The sequence below is a fragment of the Pygocentrus nattereri genome, chromosome 27 (assembly GCF_015220715.1).
Source record: "Pygocentrus nattereri isolate fPygNat1 chromosome 27, fPygNat1.pri, whole genome shotgun sequence".
Taxonomy (NCBI): Eukaryota; Metazoa; Chordata; class Actinopteri; order Characiformes; family Serrasalmidae; genus Pygocentrus; species Pygocentrus nattereri.
In genome coordinates, this window is record NC_051237.1 from 4,708,718 (window position 1) to 4,722,065 (window position 13,348).

At 38.9% G+C, this 13,348-nt stretch overlaps 1 protein-coding gene across 4 annotated transcripts; it reads left to right on the forward strand.

The window, feature by feature from the left end:
• Positions 1-1,500: 1,500 nt before the first annotated feature.
• On the forward strand, positions 1,501-10,913 carry mtdha (metadherin a). 4 transcript variants are annotated; one of them, XM_017693439.2, is made up of 12 exons: positions 1,502-1,912; positions 3,461-3,628; positions 3,955-4,039; positions 5,376-5,537; positions 5,708-5,782; positions 5,882-6,043; positions 6,224-6,304; positions 7,010-7,093; positions 7,212-7,336; positions 7,817-7,927; positions 8,711-8,822; positions 9,233-10,913. In XM_017693439.2, exons 1-12 carry the CDS (start codon positions 1,538-1,540, stop codon positions 9,298-9,300), a joined length of 1,608 nt encoding a protein of 535 aa, XP_017548928.1. In that variant the 5' UTR covers positions 1,502-1,537; the 3' UTR covers positions 9,301-10,913. The 4 variants fall into 4 exon arrangements, with proteins under 4 accessions (XP_037391421.1, XP_017548928.1, XP_017548936.1 ...); XM_017693431.2 differs by having other exon boundaries at positions 1,504-1,912; positions 6,221-6,304; positions 9,233-10,908; XM_037535524.1 differs by lacking the exon at positions 7,010-7,093 and having other exon boundaries at positions 1,501-1,912.
• The last annotated feature ends 2,435 nt before the right edge of the window (positions 10,914-13,348 follow it).

Genomic DNA, 13,348 nt, shown 5'->3' on the forward strand with positions numbered 1-13,348 from the left:
GGTCTAGTGATTAATTTCATGTCCGTTTTAGACGGAATTATTCAAATTTGGTCTACATTTCTGTTAGCATGACAGGATGATGAATGAGATGAAAGTAATAATAAAAAAAGAGTACTGTCTCCCTGGATGGTAATTAAGGGGTAGAGGCTACAAAATAAACATCACAGCTTATATATCTTGCTGTGTATATATGCTGTGGGATAACTATTCTATAATTCAAGATTACAGGATTTCTACATTTTGTTACTGCACAAAGAAATGTAAAAAAACAAGTTTAGTTAACCACTAATAGTGAAGCCACAATTAAAAACTGCAGTTCTGATTGTGTAAAATGATCATTCAAGTATAAAAATAAAATCATGCTTAAAATAGGATCACTATTCTCACTCTCACCATTGTGTGCAAAATGCAGATTGTATGGTAATACATGAAACTGTAACAGTTACTGTCACAGTAAATCTGCATGATAAGCTTTTTTAAGAATAAAATACTTATTTGATTTTTTTACCTGGATTGAAAATAAAAATATGCATATTTTGTATTTTTGTACCTGAACCTGAATGCAAACATAAAAATAAAAAGCTATATGACTGCTGAGTATCAGGGACTCTTTTTTATTATTATTTTTGAGTTTTTGGACTGTTGGACCTCATGGAACTCACATTTCGCAGGCTATATATATTTGCTTAATGGACTGGTTAGTTAGGTTTATGTTTACACAACCAAAATAAATAAGTAAGAAGTGTTGGCAGCACATCCAATCAGGGGCACACTATTTTAAGATTTTACCGCTTCTCATATGGTCATCATAATATTCAACAGCTTTAGTGAACATCACAACATATGGTGCAGCCCTGGGAAATACCAACACCTCAGTATGTGTTTTCTATGCTGGGTGTATTGCTGATCATCCTATTGTGAGACAACTACTCTCACAAACAGTTAATATTGCCAAAGGAAATTAGGAGGGAGCCTATGTTGGCGCACCTGTCCCTTAAGTCATGTGGCCCCATAAAAAAATCTGTTTAATATACTTTTTCTGGAGAACATGAGTTTGGTTTCTAGGTTCATCCAGAGAGAAAAACACGCATAGCAATTTACATTCCTTATGTACTGGTACCAGTGGTTCAAATCACTGCCTAGGTCAGGCTGAATCACCAGACAACGCTAAATTCAAATTTGATTGTGAATAAATGTATGAAAATTGCAAGTAGCCTAACTGTTAACAAAAAATCTGACGGGCACCATTAAAAGTTCATACTATAACAAACTATAACATACCTAATTTACTAACCACGTAACAATCAAAACAGCTTCTTTGATCTCTATAATACTTGTTGGGCATAAATGGGCGTTAATTTGACTACAAATACTGAAAATGCTCTCCGCATAAACACGCCAGCCAACGTAAGCGTTCTCGTGTACGTGCGCGCTCCAGTACGTGAGCGTATGAGTGCGTGCGCGCGCGTTCTCGTGTACGTGCGCGCTCCAGTACGTGAGCGTATGAGTGCGTGCGCGCGCGTTCTCGTGCGGTAAGATGGCAGCGACCTGGCGAGCCGCAGCGCTGGAGCAGGCCGAGCTCGTATCGGATCGTCTCCGGCGGCTCGCGTCTTCTGGGCTGCATTTCCTCCACAGTGAGTTCGGGCTGGACTTGGGCGTGAACCCGGAGCTCTGGCCGTCGTGGGTGATTATAACCGCGACGCTGATCGGGCTCCTGGTCGCGGTGTGGTGGGTCGTGGCCTGCGGCGGAGCTGCGAGGAGAAAACGGGGAACCGGTACGAAGGAAAGCAGCGTTAACGTCAACGTTACTGTAGCGGCTACTACCGTGACGGATAGGGGCAAGGCCCCGCTGGCGAAGACGGTCAGAACTGAGGAACCGAAGAAAAAGAGCAAGAAGAAAGCGGGCGAAAAGGTGCGCAGCGCCAGTTCCCCGTCTGCTCTAATCTGTGCACGTTACCTACAGACAGGCTAGCGGCGCAGGCTAACTAACCACTCTCAAACTTCAGCGGCTCAGAGATTTGTCATCTCACAGATTTAGGTCGCCGTTGTCTAGTAGAAAAGAGATTATAAGGCATTTTCGCTAATATTTCCAGGCTTCAGTGTTGTTTACAGTATAGTAAACTCATGAAAATAAATATTTAGTTTTTCTATTTACATAAAAAGTGGAGACTTTTATTCCCCGTTTTTACGAGGCTGTCTGGCCTCCTATTCGCCAGCTTCTTGTTCGAATTTCCACGTTCCACCTTAAATGGAGTAGCATTTCCATTCTGGCGCCTCTTCTATCTGGCACCAACAGCGTAGCTGCTGCTTCATTTAAGGTGGAACGGGGAAATTCGAACAAAAAGTGCACTTCAGTCTCGTTGATTTTATTTATTTATTTTTTTTCAGACTAACCAAGTCAGTGCAGGCGGGATTTCCAGGAAGGCATTCCCCAGATTAAGTCCCGTTAACTAAAGCCGTAAACAGCCACATATAGGTTTAACCAATTAAGCAATCGGCTGTAAATCCACTGCCTCGTCTCAGTAGTTGTTCTGAGAGGATGGTTAATGTCTTCACAGATTTAGGCTTCTGCCGGGACAGTAACTTGAAGTTTTAACGCTGAAATTTGCAGCAGTTCCAATATAATGATAGTTTTTAGAAACTGCCACTTAGAAAACCGAGTTCAGAAGCGCAGAGGAGAAACTGGTCAGGAGATGCCGTTGACTGTTATCCGATGTTAGTTACACGGTTATTTTTATTAATCTCATTTGTCCTGTGGGATCATCGTTACTGTGAAAAACGAGGTGTTCAGCTGGTACCGTTACCGTGTCGGTTTAGACTGTGGGGTCTTTTTCTTTCTCTCCCGCTCTCCAGTAAAAGCGTTACAGCGGGTTTCTGATGAGAGCATGTCCGAGGAGACGGGTCCTTCACCCCGGGGAGTCCATTTTAGAGAAAAAACACGACTGATTTACCTTTTAGAACTTTAAGTAACGTTAACTAGCAGTGATATCAACCACATCACGCCCGTGTTTTCACGGGAGACTGAACCTACGAGGCTGGAGTGTCATATTAGTCGGTTTCTAGTTCGCCATATTGTCAACGGACGGCGTGAAACTTAACCTATCCCCCATATTTAGCCTGGTTAGCTAGCATGCTAAGCTAACAAGGTGGCGGTGAACGCAAGTTTCGAAAGCCGCCTCTGACCTAGCAAATTTGGGCTAGCACGGGTTAGCGCTTGATCTTTAAGCTTTCATGGTGGCTGTGTGAAAGGCTCTGTGTTCTCTGCTCTGTGCTGAGCACAAGTTGATTCACTCTTCATTCGGATAACCCACCCTTAACTACTTCTGAAATAGGTTGGCTTGGCTAACGTTTTGAGTTACATAGCCGAAGGTTTACATAGGAGTTTACACGCGTGTTACGAGGCTGGGTAAAAATTATACATTATTTGAATGAGTGTTTATTTGTCGTTTCCCCGCATCAGAAGACCCAGCCAAATGGCAGGACGGCTCCCGAGCATCGAGAAGAAATCAAAGTCATTCAGGAGGCCCCTAAACAGGCGCCAGTAGTGGCGGCAGCGGCAGCACCACCGGCAGCGGCAGCAGCACCAGCACCACCACCAGCCCAACCACTTGCTGACAAAGTTGATAAAGTAAGTGGTTTACATCGACTTGCAATAGTGCATTGATAACCGCTCTTTAAATCATGTACGTATATCTGGGGGGTGGGGTAATTCGGGGGGATTATGGTCTCACCTCCTGGTCGTTCCTAGACCAAGTCTGCAGGGATCAGTGTCGGTGTGGTCATCTGGACATCCAGATATAGCGAATGAAGTGTTAACCCAGAAGTCGTTTTCTCCAGCGCTGGGTTTTAACCATCCTAACATTATTCATTTTATGGCGTTTCATTGCACTACAGAATAGAAGAGTGAAATATGTTGTGACAGTGTTTTACAGTTCTTTATGAATTTGTATTTAGGCCAAGAAAAGTAAGAAGAAAACAAAACCGGAGGTGAAGCAAAGCCAAAGTGTTTCTACCACAGATGGAAAGGAGCCTGATGAAGGTATTTGTGAACTTAAATGTGTACTGATATTACTAAATGCATACTTAAAGGAATGATTAATAACAAAAAATAAAAGGAGGGGAACTTTAGTGTAGCTCAAAACTGCAGGCAACCTTTCTAGTCAAAACCTGTTGCCTTAAGGCTTTCAGCTACATGTCGAAGATTTGTTAGTTTGTATAACTCACAGTAGTTCATACCAAACCACACCGACCACTCTGAGCGATCTTAATAGACGGCTGGATGTGGTTTGAGTGGGTTGAAAGATGTTTTGGGCATTGGTTTAATGAAAAGATTTGGTGACTTGATTTGTAGTGTTTGTTAGCAATATTAACCTTGTAGCTCCAGTTTTAGACTAAGAAGCAAAATAAAAGGAAAGAAAACTATGTAGACCCCCCCCCAACTGCCAAACCTTTTCTTTAACATCCTCAGTTTCAAAAGGTGTGAAACTTGGTATCAGTTTCTGCCACAGTGAAGCCAGTACATAATGTGAAGTTTAGAGTAGGGACCCTTATTCTCCGTGGAGTAAAAACAGGTGCATTTAAGTATTTAGTTTCATGGCGTTTATCCAGTTAACTACCTGCTGAGTCATGGGCATTAGATAAAACATCAAATCAAAGGTTAAATAACAGCCACTAAAGTTTGCTTAGGTAAGTTATCTTGTAATGCCTTAATGTTGGTCAAGTAGCTGAATCTAATCTATTACTGTCAGTGTACCTAATTATTTCACAAGGTATTCTTTTTTTTTTTTTTTTTTTTCCCACAAAGTTAAAAAGAAAAAAGCTCAGTGGTGAGAGGCCAGGTTGAGATGGTTTGGACATGTGTTGAGGAGGAATAGTGGATATATTGGTCAAAGAATGTTGGAGATGGAGCTGCCGGGCAGAAGGAGAAGAGGTAGACCTCAGAGAAGGTTTATGGATGTAGTGAAGGTGGACATGGAGATGGTTGGTGTGAAAGTAGAGGAGGCAGTAGATAGGGCAAGATGGAGGCAGATGATCCGCTGTGGCGACCCCTAAAGGGAGCAGCCGAAAGAAGAAGAAGGAGGTACTTTATGCTCTCATTGGTAGGAGCCATGTTCTTCATACTGTTTAATGATAGCTTTGTTCTTGTTGTTCTTTTTTTTTTTTGGGTGACCTGTATGGATCATCAGGTAAAATTAAGTTGTTGCAAGGCTAGATCTTGTGCGATAAGTGTTTTTAGTATTGGCCACTTGTCTCTGATGTGGCAGTTGACAGTGGTAACTATTCTTAGTAGCATAGACAGTTTGGTGTCAAAATTGGGAAATGCGGTCAGTGGAGTGAATGTTATTTCAGCATGTATCTCAATTTCTCTTTGAAAGGTGCTTGGGAAACCAAGGTCAGTAACCGTGAGAAGCGTCAGCAGCGCAGGAAGGACAAGGGCCCTGGTGACGACTCGGGAAGCCCTGGAGGTGGCAATCATGCTGGCCAGCTGACAGAACAGCCTGTGGTTTCAGCCCCTGCAAACACCAAAAAGAACAAAGGTAAGCTCTTTTGGAACTGTACCATATTAGTTTTGGCTTTTCGTTGGATCAGTGGATAAATTATTGACTTTAATGGAGATCTTGATGAAAATACTTGTGTTGTCAGACATCCTTATTTTTTATATTTTTGGAAGAAAGAACCATGCTTAAATGTTCCGTGTGTGTCTTAGAATTGTTAAATTCAAAGGCTGAGAAGGCTGACAAGACTGAGAAGGCTGAGAAGCGTGTGGACATTGATGCAGCAGGTAATATTGTGGAAGTCCCCTATTAAATGCTTTAAACTAAAGTATTTCTGCTAATACTTTCCATAGAAAAAATGTCATATAAATCTCTCTCAACTGTAGCACCACCCAGCTGGAATCCTGTGAACAGTGGAAGTTGGACTGAAAAGCCAGTCAAGCTTCCACCTCAAGTAAGTGCTTCAGACAGTAAGAAGTGGTCTGTTGGCGTGAAAACGTCTGGACACAGGAACTCCGAACCCTTGGCTTGGGGGCAAGAATCAGAAGGTAAAACATTAGTGTTAATGATCTAATCTGTAGATACGAAAGCAGTTGTGGACTTTACATTAGCTTCATGCTTAGAGTTAATAATGTCTTAATATGTGGCCAATAATATAAAATCCTTCTTGCTTTAGCATGTGTGTGTATATATACTGTAAATGCAATGCATTACTCTGCTTTTAGTAGGGTCATGGGCTAACATGGATGGAAGAATTAAGACGGAACTGAACACGGTGAAATTCTCCATGCTTGGATTAAACTCATCTGGTATTAAGCTTTAATTGTATATTGTTCGTAGAAAAATCTAATTCACAGATTTGTCATTATTTTCTAAATGTCTTATTTCAAATATTACAATAATGAAAAGCTCAGCAAAGTGTAGTAACACTTTGATCTCAGTCAGACTGCTCATCCTTGGTGAAAGATATGTCATGCTTAGTGGTGTGGTGTCTAGTACAGTAATTTCTTCACAAATTAAAATTTGATCTAAGCCAAGTCAGTCAAAATAGTATGCCTAATGATAAATATAGCAGTGCAAATGTAGCAGCATGTGGTAAAATGCATTAGTCAAAGTAGTAGGTCAGAGCTGAGAATCATGAGCTAGGAATCATGTTTGAATACTGATACCTAAAAACAAATTTGAGGTTTTATTGTACACTGAATGTTTGTAGCAGTTTTAGGGGACTGCAGAGGACATTTTTATTACTTTTTCATTCAGTTTCTAACTCGGCCTGCAATTCATTTTGTCTGCTTCAGATCCGTATATGTGATTCAAATCTGTGTCCACTGACAACTATAGACGTGGATTAAAATTTAAGGAGATATTTCTAAATTCTGTTATTGTGAACAGAATGCAGGATGTAAGGGGGTGAAATGATTAAAAAAGATTGCAGGCATAGCTTGTATTATTCCCATTGTAATGGAGATAGTAATTAAAATAAGACACAAAAATATTTGATCACTTTGTTTTAGCTGGAAATCCTGTGGCCCAGTCTGCTACTGACATGGGGAAATGGGAAACTGTCCCTGCTGTTGATGTCCAGTGGTCTGGATTCAGTAAGATGAATAAGTGTATTTATTAGCGCACGTTTTGATCAGTGTTTGACAGGTCAACATAAATGCTTGTATTATGAATGTAGTTTAGGCAGTAAATGGAGTACACTAATAATTTCAGATGGTCTTGGAGCTGCGGATCCAAGTTCAGACTGGAATGCTCCAACTGAGGTGTGGGGGAACTATGAGGAGGCCAAAGCTGAGACACCTGCTACTCAACAGACACCTGTTTCTCAGCTGCCAAAGGTTAGTTGAAAACTTGTTGTACTGCTGCGAGTTCTGCAGTAGTGGCAGAAGTAAAAGATTGATTGGGTTTTAATGTGATTTGGTCTATTTGCCTTTTGATTTCAAGTTTGTGCATGCGCTACACTGTAAGCCTAACATGCTGTGACAGTAAGATTGACCTTGATATTTACTGTAAAGGCTGACCTTTTGAAGTAGCACACTGAGCTGCATCACTTCAGAGTGAAGTGACTGATTAGTTAGATTTTTCTTCTTCAATGAATAAGCTAACAAACACTTTGTTTTATGTGTTGTGGAATTTAGCTGCTACTTTACTCCTTGGTTCCAGCATATCACTTCCCTTTATTACTGCTTTGGGACACTTAACAAATGTGTAGCTTGCTTTGGCATTCCCTGACTGACGTTCGCTGAATTTTTGTAGTTATTTTAAGCCAGAAAGTTGAGTAAAAGTGATTGTATTTTAGTGTTTGGTATGTGTTTCAGTTGCAGGATTCTGAGGATGAAAAGGAGAAAGGAGATCCTTCTGGAAGTAGCAAGTCCAAGAGAAAGAAGAGAAAGAAGAAGAAACCAGAGGATGAAAATACTGCCTCCCAGGTAAAATTTCTTGGTAAAAGTTGCTGATTTAAAATTTTTTTAAAGGCACCTGTCAGTTATTATTTTCACAAGGAACGTACTATTTCCCACCCCAACCCAGTTTTTGGTCCACAGTTCAGTTTGTGTCACTGTTCATCCTGAGAAGTTGTATTTCTATTCTGTATTTATATTAAATTGTTTTTCATACTTACAACATATTTTGTATGTTTTTTGTTCCAAGATGTTCAAATACAAACCAGAAGCCTTTCTTAAAAAGAAAATGAAATAAATTGCTTTTAAAAGTTCTCTTTTACAAAACAAAGGCACGTAAAATAAAATCTTAATCAAATAAGACAAACATGAAATGGAATAAAAATGTACAGAACACGCAGAGCAATTTTACTAATCAGTGAGTGTTTATGTTTATATATATATATATATATATATATATATATATATATATATATATATATATATATATATATATATATATATATATATATATATATATATAAACATACATACATACATACATACATACATACATACATACATACATACATACATACATACATACTTCAACTAAAAGCTTCTAACTTATGGTTTAATCAACAAAGGAGCTGGTATAACAACTTGATGTTCAGCCATTTGTTGTAACTACCGGCACTATATAAATAAAATTTAGGCCTAATTGAGAGGTTAAGTTTTAATTTGGAGGACAAATTGCTTATTTTATTATTCATGGCATTGTATTTACAGTTCATCATGGGCTTCGATTATTCAGATCTGTGGCTTTTTGTGTAGGTGAATGCCGAGGGTAGACCTGCACCTGCGGAGAGCAGCGCTGTCAAGCCCCGTCCTCACGTTCCACAGGAGGAACCAGCCAAGCAGAATGTCTTGCCACCTGCCAGTCAGAGTGAGTACTTTTGAACTGTGACTATACACATTTTTAGACAACAGACCATCTACTTCTCAATTTGCTGTATAGCTAAAGGAAGCAACTGAAGGTATGTTGCCTTCACTGCACAGAATCGAGACTGAACTGCAGAATTATTGTTTAACCAGAAACTTACTGAAATATGAACACCATCATTAACAATTAGAACCAAAAAAAACTTGCACTGCTCACTGCCTTATTCTGGAGGCATTTCAAGTAGTAGTCTTTGAAATTGAAAGCTTATACCATGAAGTCCATGTAAATAAAATCGGTATGGAGAGTTTAATTAGATGAAATGTTCAGTGTGTTTGGTCATGTACTGGTATATTGTGCATCGTTGGTAGAGCGCTGATTGTCTTGCTGAAATAAAACTATTTTTACTTCCACAGAGAAAACTGAGCAGAATTGGGAACAACCGAAGCAGGTTCAAAAGAAAAAGGCCAGAAGAGAAACATGAACCATGATATGCAAAATAATTGACAAAAATGTTTATGCAATAATCTCAGAGTACAGAATTTTATACTGAAGTTATTTGCTGTAGGAGTTGAAATCCCAAAAAAGCATAAACACCGAGTTAGACCCGCTCAGTCAAAAAAGGAGAAAAAAAGTAAAAAAAAAAGAGAAAATTACAGCAAAAGAATTATCCAAGGATCAGACAACTTATGTGCACTATGCTACACTGAAGTTTGCAGAGGAATGATTATCCTTGGCATCTCTTACTCTTGCAGTGCAGCAGATTAAAGATTATTTTCCAACTGCTACTTTTGCAAAATGTATTAACCTGAATCTGAGAAGTTTAATATCATTTGGGAAATTGCTGAATTTTGAGAACGTTTACTTTTCTGCTTTCCATTTGATTGTTTCCTGTGGCACTTTTGTACCGCTGAATTGAGTTCAGCAGTATTGCAGTGTAGCAGTTAGTGTTAGAAGCCACTGAGAGGCACTGCGAGTCAGTACGAGCTGTAATGAAGTACTTTAGTCATCAGTAGAGGCAGTGAGAGATTACTGTGTTTTTATTGATCTGGCTTGGAACAAAAGGAGAGTATAAATTACTATTGAGACTTTTCTAACACTAAACAGATTTTCTCAGTGCTTTTTTTTCTCTTCCCCTCCATTTTTGTCTGTAGACCTGTACACACCTTTTGAGATGTTTTGCATTACCTTTGTCATCTGTTAGAATTCAAAGCTTTTTTTTTTCCTCTCTTGCAACCTCTGTCGTAGAAAAAGCCACGCCATATGTACAGAATTAATAAGGGCTTTTTTCTATAATTCTCTTTAATTGCACTGTGCTGAAGGTTGTAAAAGTCTCTCTTTCCTTATTTTTTGATCTTATTGAAATGTGAACGTTTAATTCCTGTTTGATTTTTGTTTTGATATCTTGTAATGAGTAGGTCAAAGTGATTTTACTGGTGAGAGATCTAAAATGGTAAGAGCAGCTTTTCTTCCATGCCACTAATAGTATCCGTATCAGGAAGCTGTTGCCTTAATCTGTTCTTTGTAGTGTAAGCATCTGTCTTGATTTTGTCTTCTTAACGAAAGGTGTGGATTTATCATTTTGATTGATGTCAGAGCTGCACTTACTGCTGCACGAATCTTTTAACCATTTATTGTAATTGAATACGCATCCAGATTCATTGTCTACTCATACAAGTACTACTCTGGATAAAGGCTTTAAAGTATGATCCTGAAATGGGTATTGCTGTTGGCAATACTGCGGTTTTTGCTAGATCAAAAAAAAATTGTACTCCCCTTTTCAGTATCTTTTTTTTTTTGTGTTTTGTTTATTTCCCTCCGTTTTATATTTTGGGCTTTGAGCCTTTGAATTTAAATGCATCCATGTGTGAGTTGACTGGTTGTTCATCCCATGGTCACTTTTGTAAACTATGGTAGATCCTATGTATTTGAGGTACTCTGGTTTAGAATCAGACATCTGCCTTAGTTTTTCATTAGAGAGGTGACTAAACCGATGTATTTATACAATGTCTCTGGTTAATGGATGATCATGTTTACTGAAGTCAATGCAATATTTCTATGTTGATTTGTTAAAAATAAATAAAACATTTGATCATTGCTATTCTGTGTGGTTATTTCTGTGCTTTAGGAGAATCACAGTGACTGCGTCTGTAGTGACCGCAGCCACCAAATAGATGATCAGCCCTGTAGCTCTGGTGTGGGTTCAGATATTTTCCTAAAGGAAATTCTTTATCTAGCATTTTTCAATTTGTTACCTGAATCTCATGTAACGACTTGTCCTCCTTATTTAGGATTTGCAAAGCATTCGTTCTTTTTTTTCATTCATGTTCCTGCTACAGAAAATAATTTTCCAACCAAAGTTCAGCATCTGTTGTTGATTTTAACAGGAACAAGATATTGTGTGGTGGTGGTTGTGTGTGTGTGTGTGTGTGTGTGTGTGTGTGTGTGTGTGTGTGTGGTGGTTGTTTTTTTTTTTTTTTTTTGGTCAGATGCGTGTGTATGCAGTTTACGTTTGGTCCTTTATTTTCTAGTTTCACTGGCTAAGGATAAAAATGCCTTGGAGTTTGAGCTACAGTATAACCATTTATGTATTATATCTATAGCAATATACCTCCATCTGGTGTCTTTACAGATTGTTGAATCTGAGCAGCTGAAGTGATGCTTTATACTTAAGAATTCATTTTCTTAAGTCATCAGTAATGACAAGTGTGCCAATTCACTACATACATGCCAAAGCTGTGGCACTACCTCCGCCATGTTTCACAGATTGAGGTAATTACATCATCAGTTGTTGCTCCTTTATTCGAGTCCTCTTTCCATCACTGTAGTTATATTTGTCTCATTGTTTATAGTAAGCAGCAACATGTCATTGTTACCAAGTTTTACATCTTGCTGAGAAGTTTTCAACGGTTAAAATGTGGTAATCAAGCATGCGAGAGAAGGTTAAAAACTCTGTTAGTACCTTCATGACAATGCAGGACTGTGAAATAGCTAGTACCATTTGATTTGAAAAACAAAGCGGCGCTGCAGTTCCCTGCTAGCCTTTTGTGGTTTACTAATGATTTTAAACTGTGACAAAAATTTGTGTTCCTCGAGCATTTGGTGGCAGTGTTTTAATCTTCTCATTTGGCTCTAGCCTGATAAAATGACAGCTGGTGGTTAAAAAAAAAATGCTCTGCATGAAGCATCCATTTGGTCCAGTTTAAGAACGTTTCTATCTTTTGCACCACCATGTTGTTTTACTGCCGTGGGTTTTATGTACAGAAGCAGCAGAAAATCCCCTGACGCAGTGATGAAGCTGCTGCTCATGGTGGCTTAAGGGGCTTGTATCCTTGTTGGCATGGGCCATCTGTTCTCTGCTTTTACATACTGAGCACTCCACCCTCAGCATTATCTCAGCCTGAATAAACGTATTTATTTTGGAAGTGAATTTTAGGCAGTAATATCAGCTCTGGGGAAAAAACCAAAACAATGCAGGCAAATCTGTAATTTCATACACCTTCTAAATAAGCAACTAAAGAGCAACATGATTTGAAGTGGCTAAGCATACAATTCATGAATACCCACTGTAAGCACATACATTAGTTCTGCAATTACCACAAGTGTGAAAGAAGACTATAAAAAATGACTTGAAAAATATTTGTGGTTCACTACAAAAGTGTTGTCTTTTACACTGTTTGCTAAAGAAAAAAGCTTTTAGAATGGGTATCGAAAGCTTCATAAGATGATGTCTGCAGTGAGTAATGTTAATTTTGTTTTTATAGCATAGCAGAAACCTACCGACTCAAATCTCTTTACAGTGGTGGTGATAGGAACCAGAGGTCCCAGTGTCAACAACACAAATATAGTCATTTTATTTACCATAAAACTGGGGACCGTTTTGCCTGGCCATGACCTGCGTGTAGCCCTCCGCCATGAATGGATTTAGGAATACACATTTTAGGCCAAAACCTCATATCAGAACTATGTCAAACAGTGTCACAACCATTTCATTCGACACCTTTCTGTTAAGGGAGTTTTAGAGGCGTTAAACTATTTGGACATCTGGTTCCTATCACCGCCACTGTGAACAATTCCAGCTCTTTGAGCTTCAGTAGAATGGAGCAATTCACATCAAACCACTCTGAATGGCTTTGTTTACATATTGACAATGTGATTGTACAGAGATTTTGATCAGTGGGATTCCTCTTTTATATATATATTTTCTGCTTTTTGCTGATGCTGAAAAATGAATGTAAATAAACAAAGGGTGAATTTTTCACAGTATGTATTAATCGAAGAGGAGATACAATGCTGAACCACATCGCTGTATCTCCTCTTCGATTAATACACACTGCAGTGTATCACAATTACTGAACTAACACTTTTCACTATGCACTTTACACTACATACTTTTACACTACAATAATGATGCAGCTCAGAGTTAGTCGTCTGTAATATGTGCCGTTAGACTACCTCACACCACTCAGTGCCTGCTGTCTTGTAAATACAGCGAATCTAGAATCTGTCTCAGATGCCATGTAAATATGTAA